This window comes from Aplysia californica, unplaced genomic scaffold (genome assembly GCF_000002075.1).
Source record: "Aplysia californica isolate F4 #8 unplaced genomic scaffold, AplCal3.0 scaffold00201, whole genome shotgun sequence".
NCBI lineage: Eukaryota > Metazoa > Mollusca > Gastropoda > Aplysiida > Aplysiidae > Aplysia > Aplysia californica.
The window spans coordinates 323,806-350,108 of NW_004797471.1; the positions used below are offsets into that span (position 1 = coordinate 323,806).

At 38.7% G+C, this 26,303-nt stretch overlaps 2 protein-coding genes and 1 long non-coding RNA gene across 3 annotated transcripts in view; 2 read left to right on the forward strand and 1 right to left on the reverse strand.

The window, feature by feature from the left end:
* Window positions 1-3,182, forward strand: part of LOC101847188 (carnitine O-acetyltransferase) — a gene marked incomplete in the record, with an annotated part of 55,566 nt that extends 52,384 nt beyond the window's left edge. Inside the window, 2 exon segments of the mRNA XM_013082948.2 lie at window positions 674-811; window positions 2,262-3,182. Of these exon segments, the coding sequence (XP_012938402.1) occupies window positions 674-811; window positions 2,262-2,477 (354 nt within the window).
* Window positions 3,183-4,074: 892 nt separating this feature from the next.
* Window positions 4,075-9,484, forward strand: LOC118477740. The gene is made up of 2 exons (XR_004858579.1): window positions 4,075-4,684; window positions 8,701-9,484. It is a non-coding gene; the product is annotated as an uncharacterized LOC118477740 (long non-coding RNA).
* Window positions 9,485-17,002: 7,518 nt separating this feature from the next.
* On the reverse strand, window positions 17,003-22,627 carry LOC101863745. Its single transcript, XM_005099059.3, has 5 exons — window positions 22,578-22,627; window positions 20,460-20,612; window positions 19,421-19,739; window positions 18,311-18,412; window positions 17,003-17,145 (listed from the first exon to the last, which is right to left on the reverse strand). The coding sequence occupies exons 2-5, from the start codon at window positions 20,483-20,485 to the stop codon at window positions 17,074-17,076; spliced, it is 519 nt and encodes a 172-aa protein (XP_005099116.1). The 5' UTR covers window positions 20,486-20,612; window positions 22,578-22,627; the 3' UTR covers window positions 17,003-17,073.
* Window positions 22,628-26,303: the final 3,676 nt, after the last annotated feature.

A 26,303-nucleotide genomic window follows, 5' to 3' on the forward strand; every position in this document is an offset into this window, starting at 1 on the left:
CCCCACCTTCAAGGACTCTTTAGCTATTGAAGTTACCAAACTTTGGCAGCCATTTTCTCGCTCTTTTTACCGCTGAAACCAAGTGAACTTACCTCTTTCAATCACAAATATCTTCACTTCTGCTCTAGATAGATGGGTATTTTTTTCCCCATTAAGCAAGATAAATGAACAAGCTTTAAGATGATACCAATCTTTTGCCTTTCTTCCCACTTTGAAACCCTTCATCTCTTTCCCCCTTTTCCACAAACCCTCTCACTTCCCTCCTGCCAGACCCCCCTCTTTGCCTCACCTTCTCGCTTCCTCTTCCCCTTTTCAAAACCCTCACCTCTTCAGCTCTATTCCACAAACCTTCTCATTGCCCTCCTGTTGTCTCCCCCTCTCTTCCAACCACCCCCCCCTCCTTTCCCTCTCCTCCTAGGTGAAGGGGACTCCAGACCATCAGTCAGGAATTCAACCTCCAAACTTTCTTGTGCTCTGGTGTGGTTTGCTCCTTCTTTCCTATCAAACATCTATCGCCCTTATCTCCCCTCCTTCTATTTTGTGTTTGTTACTCCCTTGTAACACCTAATCTTCAACACTTATATGACTGTATTGTGTTGCAAGTGCTGTAAAACTCTTACTAAAACTAAAAACTTTCTTGCCTCCTCCCCCCCCCCCCCCCCCCCCCTCCCAGACGGTAGCTGGTCAGGGCATTGACAGACATCTTCTGGGCCTGAAACTGACCGCCCTGGAGAACGGGATGGACATCCCACAGCTGTTCATGGACCTGTCCTTCAAGGAGAACTGCCACTTCCGACTGTCCACCAGCCAGGTGGGTTCTGGTTACTGTCTTATTAACCCCTTTGTGACCTATAGGACGTCCGTACGCCATTTTTCAGTTTTCCTTGTCAGTGGTTGGCGGGGGTGCTCTGGTGTTGTTTGCTCCTTCTTTCTTATCAAACATCTATCACCCTTATCTCACCTCTTTCTTTTTTGTGTATGTTACTCTCTTGTAACACATCTATTCTTCGGCACTTATATGACCTTATTGTGTTGTAAGTGCCGTAAAACTCTTGCTAAAACTAAAAATACAGGGAGCTGCTGGGATGTACAGCATTCATCATGCCTTGCGAAGCGCGAGGACCATGATAACGTTGTCATTGGTTGTATTGTGTTGTGCATACTGTTTCTCTTGGATGTATTTCGTAAAACGTCGTAGATTCACATTCGTCTATATTTTTTTTTTTAATCTTCTTTTTAAAAGTGTGTGTGTGTGTGGGGGGGGGACTCTGTGGTCTGTAGGTTAGGTGTTCACCTCTCATTCAATAGGTCCCGGGTTCAACAGAAAATTTTCTTCTCTAAAGTTGTCTCCTTTGGACTTCTTTCCTGCTCTCTAAAAATGTTCTGTTGTCTGCTTTCGTCTCCATTTTCTGCCCCCACCGCCTCACCACCTTTGCCCCCTCCTCTGGGCTCCTGACGCTTTCTGCAGCCTTTCTACTGCTACTCCTTGCCTCCTTCTTACCTCCCTGATCTTATGGTAGGCAGAATCTACACCTAGCCTTCTCAGATGAGGATGAAAATTCTCGGACGTCCTGTGTGCAAGTTGCGCACGTTAAAGATCCCTTAGTAGTCAAAAATCGATAAGAGTAATCTGCTGTCGCTACCCAGGCAAAATTAAAAATTTCCTACCTACTGAAAATGTTTAATGTGCTCCGTGCTCGTATGACCTTTGCAGTTACCAACACTGTAAGACACTTACCCCCCTTACCCCCCCCCCCCCCAAAAAAATGGTGGTATTTATAAACCAGGTTTAATTATAGGCAAGTGACCCATAAATCTAGTGCTACTTTTTGTCGCTGAGGATTCAAAACTGCCTGATGAAGCATGAATGGACCCTGTGGCATGAAGGGGTTAAGATGAATGCATACAGTAGACGATGACTGAAATTTTATCTAACATATTGTCAGCCAACTGTTCAGATGTTCAAACCCAAAATTTGGACATTTATTTTAATTGCGGTTTCTTAATCTATGATATGGGTAGCAAGCGCTTTGGAAACAATTTATGAAAACTTTTTTTTCTGTCTCTGTTCTTGTTGTTTGTCAATTATGTGGCTTGCTTAAAACATTTACACTAACACTCATAATTCTCAAATTGTAGCGTATCCACGTTATCCCATAATCCTTTTTTCTGTCTCGCTCTGCTCTTACTGTTTGCTGTCAGTTGTGCGGCTTATTTTTAAAACCTTTACACTGACACTCACAATTCTTTTACTCCCCCAGGTGGCCTCCAAAAGCTCCATCGTGCTCAACTTTGGCCCGGTTGTCCCTGACGGCTACGGCATCTGCTACAACCCTCAGGAAGACCAGCTGGTCCTGTCTGTGTCCTCCTACAACAACAGCCCGCAGACCAACTCGGAGGACTTCTCAGAACTGCTCCGGCAATCCTTCCTCCAGATGCAGAAAGTCCTGGCAAGTCAAGTCCAGTCAAAGTTGTAGTAGTAATTTGTGAAGATGCTGATTATTTGATATGCTAGATTGAATGTGTTATTGTTTGGGGGGGGGGGGGAAAGAGTGTCTTGTGATTTCAGTGCTTTTTTTTTTAAATTTCTATTTTTTAAATGTTTTGTGACTAGCACTAGTACAAACCAGAATTAACTGTGTGATATATCCCTGCTCTTGTTTCGTCTTTACTCTTGGTGTGTTATTGCAGTGAAGCAATATTTACAAGTAACTGTTGAAACAGTTAATCAGTTGTGCTCTATTGTTTCTACAAGTACAAGTTCCATCTGAGTAAGATTTCTTCAAGCCATAACTAGATTGTCGTTAACTGTCTTGAAGTGAGTGTAGTCTTAAGTTCATATATATTCCTCCAACTTGAAATGTGTTCTCAGGTCGGAAACAATTGTGATGTTATGTCTACAAGGAAGAAGATTGTGTAGGTGAAAAAATCATGGCAAATTGTGATTTCTAGTCCACCAAAATTTTCTTGCTTCCCAGGAAACCTTGTTGTGAAATCATTACGTGATTACATGACATATGTGGCGACAGACATGATGAATTTTTTGCATGGAACATAAGAGACTAATTTCTTGGTGGATCACTATGTGACACATATCAGACATTAGACATGTTGAAGTTGTCACACCGTGACAGTTGTGTGTATGTGATTTTATTGTGATAAAAGTTATACTGAGGCCCAAAGGGTTTTTTGATTGAGTGACAAAGATTATTGTGTGTTGAACGAGTCTGTGGGAATGCTGATTTGTGTAAGAAGTATGAAGTGTACAGTGCAGTAGTGCCTGCATGTTTGAGCAGCTATCTGAAAGAGGTGTCTTTCGTTTGAAATAGAAAATCATAATATATTACTACTTAAACTGATCTCTGATAGTTATATAATATCACTTTAATTTGACACGTTTTGGGAAATTCGGTTTGCAGCGGAAGGTACAATACTTATTATACACTATTATTTATCGAGGTTACAAAATGCAATATCACACACATACAATCTTACAAACTAGCCATTGCTGACTGTCACCAAGCTGCACCCTGCCTAGGAGGTAAAGCTATCATGTTTTGCTCAGGGACACACCCCAGTGACCACCCATCTAAACGTCGTGTCAGTGAAATTGTATATGATTAATAAGGCTCTTCACTATTGCATGCTTAAGACATGAGTTCAGTTTCCATTTTTTAAATTCCATTTTATCGAGTATCTCTTGTCTTTCTGTTGAGATGCTGTAAATCCCTCTCCGTTTTGGTTGGCTTTGGCAGACAGGGTCAGAGCAGTCCGCCTCTTATATTATTTGTGTCACAACACGATGGAATCAGGTGCTCGTCTATTTTTGTGGAGTTATTGGCATCGTCTAAAAGTTTATTCATTTGCCTTGCTTTCAATTTTTAAAAAATACCTATCCATCTTGAACTGAAGTTGAGACATTTGCGATTAAAGGAGGTGGGGGTCACCTGGTTTCGAAGGTAAAATTAGCGAGGAAATAGCCGCCAAAGTTTGGTAATTTCAATTGCTTAACAGTCCTTGAAAACTGAAAATTTATATATTTTGATTTTATACCTTTAAGAGTTTAAAAAAAAATTAAATTCACATTGAAATGTGTTGTTATATATAATGATATAAAAGGTGTTGAGCCAAAAACCAAAAATTCAGTAAAGATGTGCAGACTCTCAGGCAAACGCTTGTTTCTTTAATTTCATTTTCATTATTTCGATGAGTGCCTGATTTCACAATGATGCCTCACATTTATCTAAACTGGGTTGATGGGGCATTAAACATTTTTAATCATTTACAGATTTCCTGGCCTTACACGCATAATGTGAACCTGTCAGGATGTTTATGATCTCTGGTACTTTGTCCATTTGGTTATATTGTATCTGGAAACAGTCTTGCCGTTTTAAACCCATGAATGATCATAATTGCACCAATGTGCCCCTTTTTGACTCTGTCAAGAAGAAATGTGCATGTAACTTGGTAAACATTCAATAATCCTTCGGAAATTATTCCAACTGCTGAGGTGAGACTGGTGTGTATTTGTTGAACAATTGGTTTGTGTTTTTGTGTAGTGTATGTGTGCGTTTAAATATTGTGTTCTGTTACGGCAAGATGCACATCTGCGTTGTTTGTTTGTTCATTTGTATGCATTTTTGTCTTCTCAGGTCAGTGCAGCGGAAAGTTGAAGATTATCTAGGTCAGACTCACATGCATGTGAAAGCATTTTCTTTCCAGGTTTTTTTTGTCACAGACAAATTTTTTTTCTACTTTCAGAAGTACTCCATTATTGTAATTAAAACACTTTTTTTTTTTTTCTCCCCCACCATTTTCTGCCACCCAGACTCTCATCTCTCATTCAGGGATTGCAGATTAATTCTAATGCTTTTTTGTTTCCAAACCTCTTACATAAGCTCACAGTTCTGAAATTGACATTATAAGCACACATGATTTTACCATTATACTGACTTGTTTTTTTTCCATGATAGGAGGGCCTCATGTTATTACTGTGCTCTTAAATTCTTTCACTGTTTTTGAATAGGACAACCAATTTTATATCCCTTCATTTGAATTTCTGAAGCTCAGATTCATTGAGCTTTTAAACGATACCCACCACTCACTGTTGTGATGTTTTTTGTTTGTTTTTTTTTCGTTTTATGTCGATGCATGTGAATCATTTTTAAAAGGAATATTACTGCACATTTCCTTCTTGTATCAATATTTTTTTTAATTTTGGGAGATGGGGGTATACACTATTGCCACATCACTTTTTTTGCAATGCCATTCTCTTTTTGCTCTTTGCTGTGTTTTCTGAAAGACTGATTTTATGAACTGTTTGTATTCAATAGTGACTTGAAAAAGTGTCAGATAGGTAATACTGTCGAAAATTTTAGATGAATGCACCAGAATCACTATCTGAATAATTGTTTATGACGCTCGAGGGTATGCCATCATAATAATAAAAAATAATAATAACATAGATAGATTGCTTTTATATAGTGCATACAACTGGATTAGAAAATATGGTTTATGCACTGTAGGCCTACTATTTATTTATGCAGAGACACACCCTGTAACATTCAGAAACATTCCAAGTTTCCTGGGAGACATTCTGTTGCAAATTGCCTTTTATTGACGCTCTCACTCTGACATACTGACAAAATCTTACATGGTTTTTAGCCAAATGACCACAGCCAAATGACCACAGTTCTCACTCTCCTGGGTAAAGTTACGCTAATCTGTGCACACTGCCTTTCCCAAGGGCTGGATGTCGGGCCCAGAGCTGGCTTTGGAACTAGGACCTATGGCTATGAATCATGCTGCCGAATCACTAGTCTATCTATGCAACATACCACTAGTACTTTCTGTTTAGATCCAAATAGTTTGTGGGGAATTGGAGACTTTCTCACATTGGATATCGAAAGAGGGAGAAAACTGTTAAAACAGAAAAGAGATAAAAGTGTAAAAATGAAAGAGAAATTTTATGGAAGAGAGAAAAGGTGTTAAATGAAAGTGTCATTATCAGTGCGTTGATGTCTGCCTTATTGCAATTGTAAGAATAATTTGTAAAAATGGGTGTAATTTTTTCTTGTTTACTTCATTTGCTACTTGCTGTGTACATAAGATGTGCTTTCAGGGGTCTGTGGCTTAGCCCTTTGTCATTGCACACAGGAGATGTAAGTTCGATTCCCTTTAGGGAAAAAATTATTGCACTCGAGAATCTCCATCTTTCTTCTGGGGTGCTGTATCCCACGTGGCCCAGGTTGGCTCTGACGACATGCAGATTGGAAGCTGCCCACCTCTTAGATAATCTACTTTGTATCAATAGGGGCGTAAACCATTTACAATTTACCCTTTGTGCTTGGTTGTTGCACTCCTGATGAGATTCAAAGTGTGTAACCTATGTGGACTTGACGAAAAGCAAATGGTGACAACAAAATCTCTACAAGTACATAAACTTTTTTTTGTGGAAGGTTTTTTTGGTAAGTATTTTGCGGGGCTCTCAACTGCATAAGGTCATATTTTTGTTGTGTGTGTTTGAGTCTACTTTGGGACGTACATCATGTCAGCTGCCACAGTTTGTAGGCTACTCGTTGTTTGAAGAGTTAGTGTTGTTCTAGTACCTGATTTACAGAGCATGAATCGGGGATTGTCTCCTGTCCTTTGTATGTATTTGTGCCCAGATGCTAAAATTTCTAGAGAGGTTTTATAATGTCACATTTCTCGTTTCAACTATTTCAGCACTTTCTTGTCACTTTTCCTCAGCATTCCCTATTTAGCTTCTTTACACAGATTTCTTACTGTAACTCTTGACTCTTGGGTAACTTGTACGATGACTTGATTTCGTTTTCTCTGTTAAAAATGTATCGAAAGCTCAGAGTTGGGATGCAGGAATTTATTTGATTTTATTCTTACTTTTCCAATCCAGCGGCCATTTGGGTTCTAGCCCTTCGGTCTGAGATTTTTTTCTTAACCTTGCTGACACTATCAGTATAGATCTATGGGGAGTGGTCACTGAGTGAGAAGAGTTGCAGGCAATATCGAAATGGAAGGGTGTTTACAACTTAGGTACATTTTCAATGTTGACCCAACACACTCATAATAACAATGGAATTTTACTGACCCATGATCTATAAAATAAAAACAACTTTTACTATACTTACAAGAATCGCTAGCTTCCAATGAGAATTCTCATCTTCTTTTTCTACAAAAGTTTTGTTTTCTCACAGCTATTGATCTATAGAGTTAACCCTCTTTTGGTCTTTATCTTTGCATTGCCGTCATTTCTTTTATACCCCGATCAGTTTTTTTACGGTCGGAATGCTGCGCGTCTCTGCCTATAACCCCAAGTAGTGTCAACAGGGTTAAGTACAAATATTGTTAATGCTGTGTGTTGATGCAGATTTACTTTTCTAGGAACTTTGAATACCTTTTCTTGTTGGTGTTTTTTCTTTATTTAATTGTTTAGTCATGACTGTTCCGTATAATGGCGAAATTATCCAGAAAACATACTGGATACTCATGACAAATTCACAATGTTATTTTCTTTTTGGATGAAAGTGAACTACGCTACAGTTGAATACTATTGTCTAGCTTCGTTATGTTTTGTAACATAATTTCAAGACAGATCAGATTCAACAATTTATTGTACTATAAAAAGGACAAAAATTGGAAACTGAATTATACTGATAAAACCCTAAGACAGTCAGATGTATGTGGGGTTTTTATATAAACAAAAATATGTATTCCTGATTTTTCCCTTATAAAGCTGTTGTGTTTGGATTTGCTGTTTCTTCTGTTAACTAACTTTTGAGGACAGTGCTCTGCTTGATGCTGTTGTGTCACGACACGATGGAATCAGGCACTCGTCAATTTCTGGGCTTATGGAATTATTGGTATCATCTTAAAGCCTTGCTTTCGATGAAAAAATACCCTTCTATCTTGAAATGGAGTCGGGATATTTACAATTGAAAGAAGTGGGGGTCGCCAGGTGTCGGTTGTAAAATTAGTGAGAAAGGGGCTGCCAGAGTTTGGGGATTTTCAAAATTCTAGTGTCCCTTGAAACTGCAAATTTACATTTTTTTTGCTTTTAACCAGCATCCACACCGACTTTTGTTTTGAAATGGATATAAAAGGTATTGAGGCCTGGATAAATATTTTTATAAAAATTAAACCAGTGGCTGAAATATGTCACGTTTCATCCATTTGATTGTTTCGACGAGCGCCTGATTTCACCAAGACTCAACACAATTAAAATGTTTTTGCTAATAAATTATAGAAAATATTCTACTTATTGGAATGATTTTTATAATGTAAATGTCCTGAAGTTAAACCATTGGTTGTGTATTTCTGTTGAGCCTTTTTGACTTGTGGGAATAAAATATTTCAATACCTCAATACTGATGAAGTAAGCGTCGTCTTTGAAAGATGTTTTTGTTTCAACAAACTCATGATCCTGAAAAAAAAAAAATTTTAAAGAAGGGAATTAAAAAAGAACTTTTTAGCACTGTTTGTGGGAAATATATTTAGTTCAGTGCTGTACTCTGAATTTATCATCTATTTCTGTTATTAATTTTTGTCTCCCTAAATGTCTGTTGTAGAGTAAGTTGTTGTTGTGTCTTTGGTTGTCAATCGTTATGTTACCTCATTCCTGTTGGTTGTCCTTTGTCTTTTGGCCACCAGCATTTGCACCTGTTGTGTTTTTACCATTTGCAGTGTCAGCAGGAATTAACAGACAGACGCCATTGCTCCTTAACAGCAAGCACCAGCTACTTCTCTCAACTGATGCTAATGCAACAGGATAGGAGGACTGCTTTTTGGAATGTTTTGGTATTATACAATAACAGAATTGGAAATATTAGGATTTGATAAGGGATGTTCCATGGGAACTCAATTGGCCCCTTTAGAAAAGATAAGAAGAAGTAAATTGTGCCCTCTTATTTAGAAGTACATGTACTTTGATAGTTTGAGGACTGCTAAATGGATTTCAGTAGTTTTCTGGAATGGCAGAATAAATTTCAGTTGTCTGTTTGAGAGGTTACAGGTTTCATTTCCTGTATGCGTCTGATTCATTCGCTTTCTCTCATTTTGCATAACTTGCCATCTTTCACTTTCACCTTCATCTTATTCTTTATCACCATTTCTCTGCTATTCTCTCCATCTCTTCCTCCCTCCCGCCTTATCTCAATCACCCTCTCTCCTTATCCATTTCTCCTCCTCTCTCTCTCTTAAAATATCAGAGATCTCAGATTCCAAAAATTTTGTTTCTTGAATGAACTTGTATTATCTGTGTGACAGAAGCAGTTTTTTATATGAGCTTTTCAGCAATGGGCTTTGGTTCTGAGTACAAGTTGTTTTATTTTTTTGTCATTTTACGTTGACTTTGAGCCAAATTCCTATAGTGTGCATGTTAATAAGAGAGTGAAATGGATGATAAAAATGTTGAGTGATTGGTTAGTTAGTTATAGGCCACAGTGCGGTCAGTGGAAGAAAAGAAAAAGGTAAGATCTACCAGGTATACCTTCCAACCAACCCCAAACTTGGCTGAGCGGTACAGGGTATGTGTATTCAGGGTGAGTTTTATCTCTCTGGAGAAAGTGATACTTCAACTGTGCTGATTCTCAATGATTTAATAGGCCCCTAATAACAATATCATGTGTTTGTGTGTATATGTCTCAACTAGACCATACATTGTAAAGACCTTCAGAGGCTCCTTTCTATGCTTTGGGGCAATATATAGATCTATCTATCTATCTATATATATATATATATATATATATATATATATATATATATATATATATATATATATATATATATATATATATATATATATAAGTAGGCCTACTTGTTAAATCACATGAGATTCAATGAAGAGTAAGGTGCAGAAATTAAGAAAAAAAGCAAGGTCATCTATTCTATATCGCAACATGCTGCAAAATGCAACTGCAGTCGACTCGGCTTGTGTTTCTCTTCAGTTATTAAATTGATCTTTTTCTCGGGTTCCAGCTCCTCTTCTTCTTTACAGTACAGAGGTCCCAATAGATGAGTTGAACTGATTAGTTGATTATTTTTTTTCTCTCTCACGATGACATCAACTCATCTGTAGTCTGTCCCCGTAGAATTATGCAAATTTAGAAGGCCAAATTAAGCACAAAAAAGCAAAATTATGCAAAAGTTATGCAAGTTACCATAACACCATTCGCGACATGTTTTGCACTTTTTCAACTCCCAAGTTTCACGATTTTCATGTTTTATGTACAGAAAAATTGAAAACAGAACCTATCAGTATCAGTAATTTGTCATGTTGTTATTTGGAAAAGAAAACAGTAGTCGACTGTGTTATTATACATGTTCTTTCTTTTAAGTCCTCAATTATTTATGGATGTCCATTCTGTATTGTCTTTTGCTTTTATGGTTCTGGCTCATGTACAACTACTGCAAGCTGTCAAATACAGTCGAGAGCAATATAATATGCTCTCCTTTTATCCTCTGTTGACCTTTGACTTTGTGCCAAAGCCATGAGTATTTTGTTGTCTTATCATCTTGTGGAGCAGGCTGGAGCATAGAGTAGAGGAGTCCAGAGAATATGCAGAACAGAACTAAGCTTTTACCAATTTTGTAGTACAATCTTAGTACTCTAGGAGATTGTTATTCACCTTTTTGCAGTTATGAAAATTGTAAAAATTGTCTCAGAGGGCAGGACAATCATTGCCACGAACAATGCAGTCTAGGTTGAGATCTGGAGATGATGAGCATATTGTGGGTAAAGGCTTGCAGAAATGCTGTTGAAGGCAAAATTTGCATCTCAGTCCAAAAGCAATTTTGTTTGTTTGGTCCACTGAACTAAGTATTATTTGGTTACTCAGTCGCATTTGCAGGAATTATTTAAATCACTAGATTTAAAATACAGAGGCAATTATATTTTTTTGTTCAGTCGAGATATTTACTTTTAATATATTTTCATTCAGTCAATCAAAAATGTTTATATTGTATATGTAGCGGTTTTTTTAATATGCTGTAAAAAAAGCCTATCCTTATAGATTGAAACTGGCTATTTGCGCATTTTGAGTTGTATTTTTGTTTGTTTTAGTATGAGCTGAGGAGTCTATATCCATAAGTTTTGTCTTTTCTTTCTTACACAATTTTTAATAACCAGTATTGCTTAAATTTGTTTTTGTTTTGGTCTTATGTGTATAGTATAAGATGAGGATAAGACAAGGACAGGGATAAAGCAGATCTCTATAAGGAGAAACTTTTTTTTGTAGACTTGCCCCACTTTTCTCTGATAGATCAGAGAAGGGTTATATGACTTTTATTCTATATATTTCAGTTTAGCCATGTACTTGATCTTCCCCCTAAACCATTGACTTTCTCCTGTAATGAACTAAGCAGTGTAGAAGCCTATCTTTGAGGTGGGTTAGTTATAAACCATTGCTCAAGAACACATGACTGTAGTTGCTTTGGTTGGTTGGTCGCTTGTCCAGAGGCTGAGATAGGAAGGAGTGGAAACGATATGCACCTAAAGGTACATTATTATGCGTATACATTGCCGCATGTTCCCACAGGGGCTGTGATTGGGGAAATACTTATATTACTAATTATTAGTATTAGAGCTACTGGCTCTCTGAATACTTTGTAATAAATTGCATGAGGGTTCAGAGAGTGCGGGTATGTGATGTACCGTATTGTACACTACAAGATCAAGTTAAGCTCCTCACCATTGATCACTGAAGATGCAAGTCGTTTCCTGTGTAAGGATGTTTATTTTATCTGACTGATATCTTCGTCTTTCTGCTGCTGCTGTCCTGTATCCCTCTCTGTCTTTGTTGGTGCTGACAGGCATGGTCAAAGAACCTACCGTCTTGATCAATCTATGTCAGTAGCATACTAGAGCTAGCTTCAAGATCATGTGCATTTCATTTATTTATAGGAAAATTTACACATTTCCCCCATGTTATTAGCTGTTGTATTTCAACTTGGGGAAAAAACAGCTACATGATCTGAAATTTTAAAAAAGTGATTTTTGACAAAATGAGGCGTATGGGTATGCGTTTCTTGTACGTCTCTTGCCGTTGTTGATATTGGCAGGAAATGATAACTCTCCATTCAGAGGAACAGGGTTCACTGATGTGTTCAGTAAATCCTATTAAAAATAAACTGCTGTCTAGACTAACTTGAACTCCCAGCACTGAATGTGTTTGTTTTTATTTCTCTTACAGAATCTGTTCCTTCTCTCTTATTGTTATGATACATTTTTTAGATTTTCCATCTGTGGTGAAATGCGACCATTTGTCTTCTATGATTGACTGCAAATGCTCCTGTCCCACTGACACAATTTATTAAATAAATTTTGATTAGGATTAAGAAGGGGGCATATTCAACCCTACCTTTCAGGGTGAAATAGGGCTGAGTGGGATACATCCTAGTAAACAGGTGGTGATTAGACAGGTAGAGATACTCGATAAAATGACCTACCCATGGCCCATATATATCAGAATTAAACTCAAGTCTTCTGCAAGTAATAGAGGCACAAAGCACCCAATAAAAACACCTACACTGTACTTCTTCCCCTTCATTATCGTTGTTAAAAGGAATAGTGAAAAGTTTAGATCATTTAGAATGGGCTGTCCGTCAGGGCTAATCCTGATAGGTGCGGTATATCCCAACAGAAAGATAAAAACAACTGACAAAAAATTCTTATTAAATTTTCTCACATGGAAATCAAACTCACCTCGTTAGCATACAAAGTAAAGACTAGAGCCCCAAAATTACAGCTCAGGAACCAGTCTTGGCCCTAGACCTTGAAACGGACGTATCCTGTGTTTAGTGGTACAGTGTAGTATGGGTTTGAAGCCCTTTACAACACTAAGGTTGTTTAAGAGGCATGATTTCAAATGAAAGTCCATCTCTGCTAAGAATAAGGCAGCCAAGTAGTGGGAGAGTCTATAAAACTCCCTAAACAGCTGAAGTTCAAGTTCAAGAACATTTCATTGGGAATTTGAAATATGCTCATCCATACAATAACCGAGCATGATTGATATCAGCTAAGTAAACACTCAGCCCTTACGCCCAGCATGCCGTATAACGTCAACAAAGGTAACAATTATTTCATTTTAAGCATCAAAAAACCTACAACACATGATTATTAGAAGACAAAATCAAAACCTGAACCATATCATATAGTTCTCATTGTCTTTATTAAATTCATTCTATCTGCATAAACAAACAGAAAATAAATATATATATGTGCTGAACCTGTATTAAAACAGGAGACGCTATAACATGAAAACAGAGATATCACTGAGAAAAAAGCAACAATATAAATAACATTTGTCTTAAGTTGTATTACTCTCAACAATGGCACCAGTTTCTGCATACCAGAAGAAAGGTTACATGTATTTATATACCACGTTTTTTTATACCTTGGATCTGCTGGATATTGGCAATTACATATTTAGAATTGCCAGAGAACAAATGCCATGTACAATACATGTACCAAGATCTAGGGTGTCAAAATATATTTGTTTTTTTTGTTTTAGTAGAGGTTTTACGGCGCTCGCAACTGCATAAGGTCATATGAGCGCCAGAAGATTAGAGGTGTTACAAGAGAGTAACAAACATTTTTAAAAAAAGGAGGGGAGATAAGGACCATAGATGTTTGATAGGAAAGAAGAAGCAAACCACACCAAAGCACCCGCCAACCACCCACAAAAATTTATTAATAAATCTGAAGAGTATAATTTGAAAAAAGCAAAAACAACTGGGCTCCCGACCTAAATGATCATGATTTGAGAGAAAGCTAACCCCATGAAACAATGTTGGAGGAAATGAAAGATACTGTCAAACCTCGTTATACTGCCACCCTTGGGATGGGCATGAAGTTGATGGAACAGCGGGGCTGGCGGTTCAACAGTCAACAGGGTTCCTTTGTTGCATAGCTCCGACTGCCGCAACATCAAGGAACATGATACTGCTGTGCCATCTGGGTTTAAAAAGAGTCTTTTTCTTGGGAGTTGGAGATATGCATGTACACATGCATAAAAAAATGTGTTCAGAGCCGAGAGTGCTCTCTCTCTCTCTAGTTGGTTTCTCATGTTTTTCCCGAGGGAGAAAGATTATCAAGTAGCCAATCAGTGGGTGTTGTGCACCATGAGCAGTGTGTACCTCTGGCGGTCAGTTCAGTGGCAGTATAGTGGGGCAAATTTGCAGTAAATTATTAATAAGGACCATTCCGTGACAGTTGGCGGATGGCGGTGTAAAGGATAAAATACCATGTTTATATAGGTGTTCCTTTTTGTTCAGGGCAAAACCTGGCGGTACAACCAGTCCCCGTCGTTTTATGCAAGAAAAATTCTGAAATTATGCAAACTGAGCCCAAAAATGTGAAATTATGAGATTCTGTTAATTTTAACAAAGAATGATAAAGGAAAACAATCAGAAATTATGCAAATAATTATCAAATTTTGCTAAATTATGCGGGGTGCATAAAACAACGGGGACAGTACAACGAGGTATGACGGTATAATAATAAATACGAACCTTAGTTCGAGAAAAGAAAAGTTTTTCAGACCTCCAAGTCCAAGATTTGATTGAGCAAATATAAATAAGAATGGAAAAAGAAACACAAATCAAGTATCTCTCAGTTTCTTATCAGCAGGCGACACGGCTTTCCAACAAACATCTGCTACAAAGCTGTTTGACAAAATTCCCTACCTAAGAATTACAGAGTTCTATATTTGACATTTTTGGCTGTTTTGAGTTAAGATTAAGAGTCATTATCAAGACATTCAAAGAACTGCATTCGCAAAAGCTTGACATAAGATGAAACTCCAAATCTTTTTTTTCGTTTTGGTGAGTGTTTTACTGCGCTTGCAACTGCATAAGCTCGCGTGGCGGCCAAAGCCTACTCTTATGAGTTGATTCTAGACCACCAAGGGATCTTTAACGTGCGCAACGTGCACACAGAACCTCCGAGATTTTTCACCCTTGTCCAAGAAGGCTAGGTGTAGATCTTTCCAACCAGAAGATCAGGGGTGTGGCTGAAAGACAGCAGTAAGGAGCCAAAGAGCAGCAGTAGAAATGCTGCAGAAAGATTTAGGAGCCCAGAGGAGAGGGCAAAGGAGGTGAGGGGGTGGGGGCAGAAAGTGGAGACGAAAGCAGATGTCTCTCCTTATCTTTTCTTGAGGTCATATTCCTCATGTCATGGCGACTCGACTACGTGGGCAGTTGGCGGGTGCTCTTGTGTGGTTTGCTTCTTCTTTCCTATCAAACATCTATCGTCCTTACCTCCCCTTCTTCTTTTTATGTTTGTTACTCTCTTGCAACACCTCTAATCTTCTGGCGCTCATATGTCCTTATGCAGTTGCGAGCGCCATAAAACCTCTACTAAAACTAAGAACATTGCTAGAGAGCAGGAAAGGAGGTGAAAGGAGACAATTTTACAGAAGGATATTTTTCTGTAGCTACCCCGATTCGAATCCGGGACTTTTGAATTGAGAGGCGAATACCTTAACCTCTAGGCCACGAGAGCCCCCACCTCAAATCTTTGACGTCAAATTTCTCAAGTCTAGTTACTGAGAAAATAAAACTTTGTAATTCTGAGGTAGCGAATTGCCTCTGACCAGTTGTGGTTTGTGACTTTCTCAGGGAATGGACTGTTAAAGATTTTCTTTTTCTTCCCCATCGGATGAGGTTTTTCATTTATGAATCCAGAGAAACTAATTTTTCAAATGATAGGATTTGGGCACTCAACATTTATACACATAATGACTTTCCGAACGGCTTAAAAGTTGAAAAAGTGTCACGGTCAATGTGTTGCATTGATCTTTTTGAAATCCACATAAAGCAGAATGATGAGGGAAATCAAAGTCAAAGACAGAGGTCAGTCTTGGGAAGGTGAATAGTTTTGATAAAGTGTGCTCATTGAACTTTTTGTCCCGTCTGAAAAATCCAGAAAAGGAAAAGTTTAAGAAGGCCAAGACATTGCTTCAGCTCTGTCATTGTAATTCCTTTCTCTGAACAATAACCCCCCCCCCCCCCCCCCCAGCTTTTTGGGTGATCCTCCATCCACCTCTGTGTACCCGGGAAGCTGAAGAAATTCCTCGCATACCGTTTTGTTTCACTGAGTAACCGCATCAGCAATGGAGTGTAGAAGAACAAAGGAAAAAAATGAGCTGGCTTAGTGTACTCTCTCCCAATGTTTTGAGATTTTCTAGCAGTGAACACAGGAGAGGATCTCTTGGCCTGTGAGTCTCGTCATAACCGACAGCATTCCATTAAAACACATCATTTGTACAGGTATCTAGTTCAACGTACCTTCAATGCATTAGTCAAAGTCGTAGATGTAAGACAAGACCTCGCCCCAGCACGGTTTATGACCAATTCTTTCTCCTCACAGCTACTTCCACTGTCATGGGGAATGTCAACTTCATCTTGACTATCACTTCGCTATCTTAGAATTACAAAGTTCCATCTGACATTTTTGGCCAGTTTGAGTCTGAGTAAATAAAAGACTATGAGGTCAGAAACCAAATGGCATATGTTCTCTCTGCTCTATCAAAATCATAAGAATATTCTGAGTCATTTTCAAGATATCCAAAACAATGCATTAAAAAAAGCTTGGCATGTTGTGAAACTCAAAATAGACGTCAAATTTCTTAAAACTAGGTACTAAGCAGTTATAACTTTGTAATTCTAGAGTAACGACTTTCCTATGAGGAAACAACTCACTAATGTTGAGGGGCTTTCCTGTGTCTGTATACAACGGCCCAGCACCCCTATCTCGGACATCGAGCGTTTAGAGGGGAAACAGGTTCGGTAACAAACTCCACTGTTCGAGGTTTTCATAATTGTATAACCTACTTTGCTCCACATTGATCAATAGCAGGAGAGGACGTCAAACTCTCGTGTTGCAACAAGACGTTCTGCTGAAATTGGTGTTGTTGCAATCATACAGCTATTTTCAACTGGTGTCAAAGAACATAGAGTTCACATACATGATTGCAAAAGTCAAGCGTTGCAATGGCGATATGTCAAAGAGGCTTTATATCACAAAGATCAGGGTCAACAACAGTCAAATGATACAAGTCAAATGAAGAAAGCAGAGTTGAATGTCTTTGTTCTTAGTTCCTTGGGGACCTTCTTGTGACTATATGGGCACTGGGGAAAGAAAATGATTCTTTTATTTCAGTAAAGAGAAATGCATTGATACAAAATCAGTTATTTATTGCAAAAAAACAAACAAAGCAGACAGACATAAAGAGAAAAAGGATCGTAAAGATCATGTGGGGCCTGCAAGACACAGGTAAAAAGAGACAGACATATACCTCAAAGCAGAATTAAAACAATAGACATGGTAATGGTACACAGAAAATGTGTCAACACATACTGAAGAGGCAAAAAAAACCAGAAATAGGGTTACTTTGTCTTGCCATAAAGTCGTCTCATCGAAATCAGAGCATGAAAATTGTCTTCAAGTCAAGATTTTAAAAATAAAGCCAAAGATATCCAAATATCAAGCATATCCATAAAATCATCCGCTACTACAAGAATGTTCTTCAGGATGAGAAAACAATAGTCAAGACCTCTTCAAATGTTTTATGTATGCCCATCAAATGTCAATGACAGACAGGGCAGTCAGGGGGGTATTAAATACAGCACTCGTCCCTCACATAGCGGCTCCATTCCTCACTATCCCTAACATAAGGGCTCCATTCCTCATATAAGGGCTCCATTCCTCATATAAAGGCTCTAATCCTCACATAAGGGCTCCATTCCTCACTGTTCCTCACATAAGGGCTCTAATCCTCACATAACGGCTCTATTCCTCACTGCCCGTCACATAACCATAAATGGCTCTATTCCACTGTTCCTCACATGAGCCTGAAAGTGTTGCTACAAGATAATGTCAACATTTGTCATTTCATTTCCCAAATACAACTATATGATGCATTGACAAACCGCTACCTTAAAATTACAAAGTTCTATCTGACATTTTTGTCCGTTTCGAGTTACTAAGACCATGAAGCCAGAAACCAAATGTTCCACCTGCTCTATCAAAATCGTAAGATTATTCAGAGTCATTATCTAGATATTCAAAAAATTGCATTAAAAAAAGCTTGATATTCTAGGCTTAGTGTGAAACTCAAAATCTTTTACCTCAAATTTCTCAAAACTATTCACTGAGCAGATAAATCTTTATAATTCTAGAGTAGCGATTTGTCATTTCATTACACCAATAAAACTGCATGACGCATTGAAAAACACTAACAGTAATTTTCTTTCTAATCTAATTCTGCTTCATGATTACTCTTTCTTTACTCACATGCCTACACGCGTTACCACAACAGTGGCCCCGCCGGAGGTGAGACAGCCGCGTGATGACATCGTAGCCGGTGCTTGGGTCACGGTACATTTCCTGGCCTTCCTGGGGAAAAAAAACCAAACTTGACAGAACTCTTCAGCTCTTCAGGGATTCTTTTCAACATAACAAACCCAAAATGCTCATCAGTAAGTGAACAACTGGTCATTGCTGAGCCTGTGACAAGCGTGCACATTAAACAAAAAGAAAGTACGGGAAACCCCGTTATACTCTATCGCCTACCTTAGACTAGGAGCAAGCATGATGCCGGCGGTATAAGAAAATGGGATAACGCCAATTGCCATCTTGACTAGAGGTACATTAGTAGAGAAAAAAGACAAACTGTCGCCAGTCTTGACACAATGATCTAGGTAGGGCCTAGATGATTGCCATACGCAGGGGAAAAATGAGTAGCAACCATTAACGTATTCAGCTCCAACTGAACTATACATAAATTCAAATTGAACATTTCTGTGGGATCAGAAGCCAGGCAATGCTTTGAGGACTCTGCGGAAGTACAGGTTTGACTATTTTTATATACATGGCTGAGAACTTTTACAACTGGTAAATAGTGAATTATTTCCTTTTTAATTTATAAGACAACAAAATTATAAAACAGAACAGCTACTTGGGGATTGTTATCAAATTACACAAAATTAAATTGTTACTCCTTCTGCAAAACTACAAAATAAGACAAAGGCAGAAACTTTTAAAAACAAAGCCTTTGCATGTAAATAACATCATGAAACATCATAAAAGTAGCTTTCTACTTTCAGTTCTCAATGCACTAAACTGCTTCACATTTTAACTTAACGCTTTGCAGTCACAAAGCCAGCAGTACAAAATACCCCATCTGGTCATCCAGCCTGGAGAGTGACTGCAATGGATTACGCGGGCCTGTCACACAACTGCGTCAAGTGACCGAAGCGGATAATTTTCACCGTCACATTATAGTGGCAAGTGATTGCAAAGTGTTTTAAGTAATTTAAAAAGACAAGGACTTTCTTTGACCAAGGAAAATTATCTTTACTTTAAAGAGCTTCTTGTGTCCCCAACTCAACCTTTTCTCCTCACCCTCAGAGCTTCCACGTGCTTCTCATGAATCAGCCTCTCCTCAGCACTCAGTCTATCCAGCTTCACAAACCGTATGAAAGACAACAGTTTCCTATCTGACACAACAACCGGATCCTCACAGTCCTCCACAGCGCCACTTCCTCCAGGGTCCTCAACACACGACACAGTCGCTCCAGCCCGCTGTTTCATGTATTGTTTCTCGCTTAACAGTTTGTCAGTTTGCTTCAGCAAAGTCTTGGAAGACATGGTAAAATGTTTTGTAGCGGCTCTTCTAGCAACATCAATTTGCACAGTCAGGATCCCAGGACTAGAGAGGAATCTGCAGAGACATAGACACGAAAAGCACCTTGTGTTATTTCTTTATCTCTGAATATATTCTTCACATACTTTTTATGAGCCTCTGATAAATACCCAGACTTCAAATTATATTAAAGGAATAAGAATCCAAAAACAGGTCACCCATGTTTTTGCTTTCTCCTCCTGAGAAAGAATAATAAAAAGTGACAAGTTCAATTTCCTTTAAGGCACTCAGGAGAAAATTCTAAGACTGGGGCATAATACAAGCCATGTGCTACGAAAGCAAGGGCAGAACCTGAAATATGAAAAATCAAGTGGTTAAGGAAAAGAGAAAGTTTCCAAAAACATGGCTCGTAAGCTAAACATATTCTACTTTTGTTTATTCATGTATAGTGAGAGAACCCTGCACGATTTTTAATTTCATTTTCACATTCACATCGAGAGTGTACATGACAGCCTATGAGATCATTATTCAAAAATTGCTATTATTGGGTTTTTAATTCCTCCTGCCAGCATGAAAAACAAAGGGATCTAATTCCCAATCTCTCTAGATAATCTGATAATTTTTTAGAAAAGCTGTTTAGTGCAATTGCTCGGTTAACGTAACATTCAGAGACATTCTATGCAAAATGCAGGATCATATATTCATGATGTGTCTTGAAAATGGTGAGAAAACCATTCAGACATTCTGATCCCCCTCCCCAAGGTGGCGTAACTGGTCAGTCAAACAGAATAGCCTCACCTTCTTGTGGTCCCCGTGAAATACATAGCCTAACCGTTCTTCTGCCATCATATACTTTTCAGAAAAGGGAAGACATTGTGGGAACACATCTTTTGCTCAATATTTTGACACCGAGAACACAATCATGCAGTACACTTTCTTGACTTGAAGTATCTGAAAACAAAAAACAAAAAGCAAAAATCAACAAATGGACAAAGAGTATAGTATAATTTACTTTTTACATATGATATATATTCCGGTTAAATGATCGTAGAAAAACAAAAGATTTACAATCAAGATTTCCCCAGCAGTACAAACAAACAGAACAGTAGACTGCATCCAAGATTCAAAATTCACAGTCAAAGGATACAGCAATCTTTCTCATTCTTCTTTGCATTCTCCTTAGGGCCTGTACAGTGGAACTCGGATTCAACTAATTCGGATTCAATGAAAACTCAGATTCAACTAAAGAGTTGGATTACCTGATTTTTCAAATTCATAATTTAAATCAATAAAAATAACTTGGATTCAATGAGCAAGCTCGGATTCAACAAAGTTGCTTGCAGGATGAAAGGCCGCCACTGACGTGGCTTCGCTCATAATTTTTCTCTCACAACGAACCATGTCTATTCCTGGAAACCATCCTTGGTACTGCATCATGAACCATTATTCGCTTTGTCTATTGTTTATATCTTATGCGACCAATCAGCAGCCTTCTTCCTTTCATACCAACTTGTAACATTACCAAGCACACATGTCTTAGCATCTGTCAGGGTTGGACGGGCAGCCAGCACACGTATTGTGACTCATGACATGTGACAGTTTGTGCATGTGTCTGGGGGAAGGAAGCACTTGTAAGCAGTCCAGGCGTGGAACGTCAGTAGAGATAAAAGTAAACGAGACACAGTTATTTTTTTCCCTGGGCAACTGATCAATATAACAATGATAAGCAAGTCTTGACATCATGTAATGCAGTGAATTGCACGTAGGACTGAGGAATCAAACGTTGCTGTGTATGCTAGGCTCTACACAGGAGCATTTTATAACTTGTTCAGCAAACAGTACGTAGATGATACAGACACAGACGTGCATTTGCACTAATTGGCCATTTTGCACCCTTGGCAGTCCATCCGATAGACTTTCGTAAATATTGTGAACACCCCCCCCCCCCCCCTCCAATCAGTTAAAAAAATGCAAAATAAATTTTTTTCGTGACTTTCTTTTATATTTCCCCGAGCCAACTCATCCGGTTAGCAACAAGCTGAGCTTAGTCAAATCTGCGGATTGCGCTTAAGGAATGATCTCAGGCTACTCAAGGCCTACCGCAGCCAGACTTCAGGCTGGGGTGGAAAGTCGCGGATCCGGGGAAAACTGAGAGGAGGGCATGCATGCTGGAAGGACTTCCGTTACCAGCGACCACCCCAACAAACACAATAAAAATGAGACCCAACCCTCCTACTCCTTTATTCTACTCTGTCACATTTATACTAGATTCTAATCTAGATCTAGATCTAGATCTAGAATCTAGATCTAGATCTAGATCTAGATCTAGAGTCTAGATCTAGTGATCGCTTGTTACAGAAGTCCTCACAGCATGCCTCCTGTTTTAGATCTAGATTCTAGATCTAGATCTAGATCTAGATCTATCTATCCCATGGTTTGATGTTTTAATTTCGCTTAGGTTTGAAATTTTCTAAAAAATAACTGATTTGAGACAGTTTTAGATTCTAGTTTTGTGGCCGTGTGATCTGCATCCAAAAATACCGATAGTGATAGGCCTACTGCAGTTTGACCGCCCAAAGTTTTCAAAACAAAGTTAACAAAGTACAAAGTCAAAGTTTGAACTCAAAGCTCAAAACTCAAAGCAATGAGTAGATTTAGATCTAGATTTTTAGATTAGATCTAGGAGCAGTGCGCTGCAAAGAGCGAAATGCTCGCTGCTAAAGGGATTTGAAAACAACATCAACAACATGAGCAGTGTATCTCTGTCATCTGTGTGCGGGAGTGAAAGTAAACATTTTGAATCTACATTTCTTCAAATTGACCCATCAAAAATTGATGAGCATAAATTTGAAATAAAACAGGCTTCACATGCTTCTCTAACCGTAATTGTAGTTTTATAGATCAATTAAGTCATACTTTAAATACAGCAGTCGATACACAGCGTCGCCGATTTCAGTAGTAGTATTAATATTGAATCTTGAGGCTTGAGGTCTTGGACCTTGGTGAAATTAGTAAGAAAGAGTTATCCCTCGTAGATATTGTAAAATAGGAAGCAGAGTAAATAAATAGATGAAACAATATGTAATAACATAATGCACAGCCAATTTTAAATTGGAAATTGAAAATATTAAGTATTAAAAACAACCAGAATCCTAAAGAGAAAACAGACTTAAGGTACAGTCTTTAATGCTGATTATTATTAAGTCATGAAGAAGAAGGAGAAGAAGAAGAAGAAGAAGAAGAAGAAGAAGAAGAAGAAGAAGAAGAAGAAGAAAGAAGAAGAAGAAGAAGAAGAAGAAGAAGAAGAAGAAGGAAGAAGAAGAAGAAGAAGGGGCTCTATAGGCCTAGAGGAAGGTGTTCGCCTCTCATTCAATAGGTCCCGTGTTCGAATCTGGATAGCGACAGAGAATGTTCTCCTCTAAAATTGTCTCCTTTCACTTTCTTCACTGCTCTCTAACAATGTTCTGTCGTCTGCTTTCGTCAACACTTTTTCAAGTTTTTGCCACCATCCCTTCACCCCCTTTTCCACCTCCTGATCTGGGCTCATGACTCTATCTGCAGCCTTCTCCTTGACTCCATCTTACTGCTGTCAGCCCACCCCTGATCTTATGGTAGATAAGTTCTACACCTAGCCTTCTCGGACACGGGCAAAAAAACTCGGAGGTCCAGGGGGCAAGTTGCGCACGTTAAATAGATCCCATGGTGGTCCAAAATCATTAAGAGTAGGTTTCGGCCGCCACCCGGACAAAATTCAAAATTTCCTACCATCTGAAAATGTTTGATATGTCCCGTGGGCTCATACACTATAAATATGATGACCGTATGCAATTTCGAGCACGTAAAACACTTACTGCACAAAAAAGGAGGAGGAGGTTGAGCAATGTATGTTTCGTGATTTATGTTTCATTTCCCTCATTTGCAGAAGACAGATTTTAACGAATATGCGAAAGCGATTAGCAAAACACAATGCGGAAAGAAGCATGGGAGAATATTGTAGCATCAGGCAAGTTTGATGGAAAGAGAGGCAGAGGCAGACAGAGGGAAAAGATACGGGACAAGATAACAACATGGCTAGGAGCAGCAAGAACAACAGACATCATTGCTACAACACAAGACATGAGAGAAGTGGAGGTTCATGATCGCCCACGCCAGTCGGCAAGGCACGGATGATGATGATTCCCTCTTTGGTGCAGAGAGGCTAATGAAAAAGACTCCAAATTAATAATTATCACCAGTAAAGATGGGAAAGGGAAGACAACAAAAAGTTACGTTAGAGCTCGGAACAGCTTAGTGCACTTATAGTCATTATTACTCTTTATTCAAAGAAATAAACTTACGAGAGTGACACTTCTAAAGACTAAAAAAAAAAAGAAAGCACACACACACAAAAAACAAAACACACGTCAACAGGTGAAAGTTTGAGAGCAAAATGTAAGTAGATCTAAATTTATAAGTTTTTTTCTGCTATGTGGAATATGTTATAGGCTAAGCTTATTCTGGACAGAAGTAACTAGCTGTTATATCATTTATTTTTTAAATGACTAATGCGGGAACAAAACCAAAGATTACCAGTAGACTACAGCCTTAATGGAAATGATAATCAGCCATTTTTATTAATTAAATTTTAATGGTGCTTGAAACCGACCCCCGCCAATTTACATAATATAGTGTACGTAGGCTATAGAGGGCTCTGGGGTATAAGAACTAACAAACATAGTCAAAATGATAACAGACAAAGAACAAAGTTGAACTTAAAAGCCTAAAGAGAGGTTGGGGAGGGGGGGGGTGGGGCTTTCGTGGCCTAAAGGTTAAGGTGTTCACCTCTCATTTAAAGTTCCCGGGTTCGAACACGCATAGCGACCGAAACTTTTTTTTTCTTCTCTAAAATTGTCTCCTTTCACCTCCTTTCCTGCCCTCTAACAATGTTCTGTCGTCTGATTTCGTCTCCGCTTTCTGCCCCTACCCCCTCACCTCCTTTGTCCCCACCTCTGAGCTCCAGACTCTTTCTGCAGCCTTTCTACTGCTTCTCCTTGGCTCCTTCTTACAGCTGTCTTTAAGCCACACCACTGAATCTAGATTTAGCATTCTCGGACAAGGGCAAAAAATCTCGGTGTGCAAGTTGCGAATATTAGAGATCCCTTAAGGGCGGTCCAAAATCGATAAGAGTAGGCTTCGGCCGCTACCCGGGCAAAATTCAAAATTTCCCATCAACTGAAAATGTTTAGTGTGTCCCGTGCGCTCAAATGACCATTATGCAGTTGTGAGTGCCGTAAAACACTTACAAAAAAAAAAGACTAAAGAAAAAGTAACTTAATCGGCAAAAGATTTATTTGGTTTATAAACTACCGTACATTCTTCTTTGTCTCCTTAGTTTCAATGGGGAAAACAAAACACAACCAAATAAAAAGCAAAATGAAATACCCCTCCCTCCCCCCTTTTCAACAAAGAAACCCCCCAAAAAATCGATCCAAAGGGGGGACATATCTCGTTCTTATGCACAGTAGAATTGTAAATGGGCTGATTCATCAATGTCATTCTCATAGCTGAGCCTGAACTACAACAGGGAACTGCTGGGTTTTTTTTTCTTTCCTAATCCCTACTACCGTCATTTCCCTCTACTTCTTTAATATGTTGGTCACACCCTTGTGACCCGCTATTTCCGGGGTGCCTTGAAAGTCGAAACAGACTTTGTGCTGTTGAAGCTAGAGAGGTGAGTGAAGTAAGTCTGATTCCCTGTAAAGACTTCTCTTCTGACATCCACCCCTTGGCGCTCATATGACCTTATGCAATTGCAAGCGCTGTAAAATCTCTATTAAATTTTTAAAAAAAATCGATGGCCATAATAATGAAAGTGTTATCCGTCAACTTGACAGTGTAAACAAAAACAAACATGAAACTCGTTTTTGTTTGTTTGTTTGTTTGTTTGTTTGTTTGTTGTTGTTGTTTTTTTTTTTGGGGGGGGTGGGGGGTTGCGTTATGGTTGTTTTCACTTTTCACTTTCAAAAGTATAACAATGCGAATACAGTTTGCTTTAAAACGACAATAAATTTAAAGAAATAAGTCCAGCCGCTAATCCAGAGAAGCGTTAAACCACCATTCGATATTATTGGAGACGGCCAAGGAAAACAGAGTTATGTTCATAGTAGGCCTATCCTTAAAGTCTTTCTTTAAAAAAGTATTGCACTGATGGCATTGAAATGACACCGGTAGATACAGACGATTCCAGAAACAATGACCCCTCGCCCTCCCCTTTTATTCCCTTAAAAATTATTATGGTGAAGATGAAGACATCCATTAAAACAAAGACTCCCCCCCCCCCCCCCCCCACACACACACACCCTTCATCTGCTCTTATATTATTATAATAGACGATGATGTTGGTATTTCAAACTTCAAATTCGACAGGGGTGTGATATCTTGCGCGTGTGACATTGCTCATGGCATTGCATGCGGGAGACACGAGGTCAATTCCGTAGCGGGAATGTTAATTCATCGAATACATGTATAACCGTATTTGTTGAAACTCTTGGAATAAGAGGGCGTTCAAAAGTCTCGACAGTGGTGACAAAAGCAGGATGGCCAGCAGATGGGGGGCTCTCGGCCGAGAATAATATTATGGTCACTGCTACTTTGATTTTACGC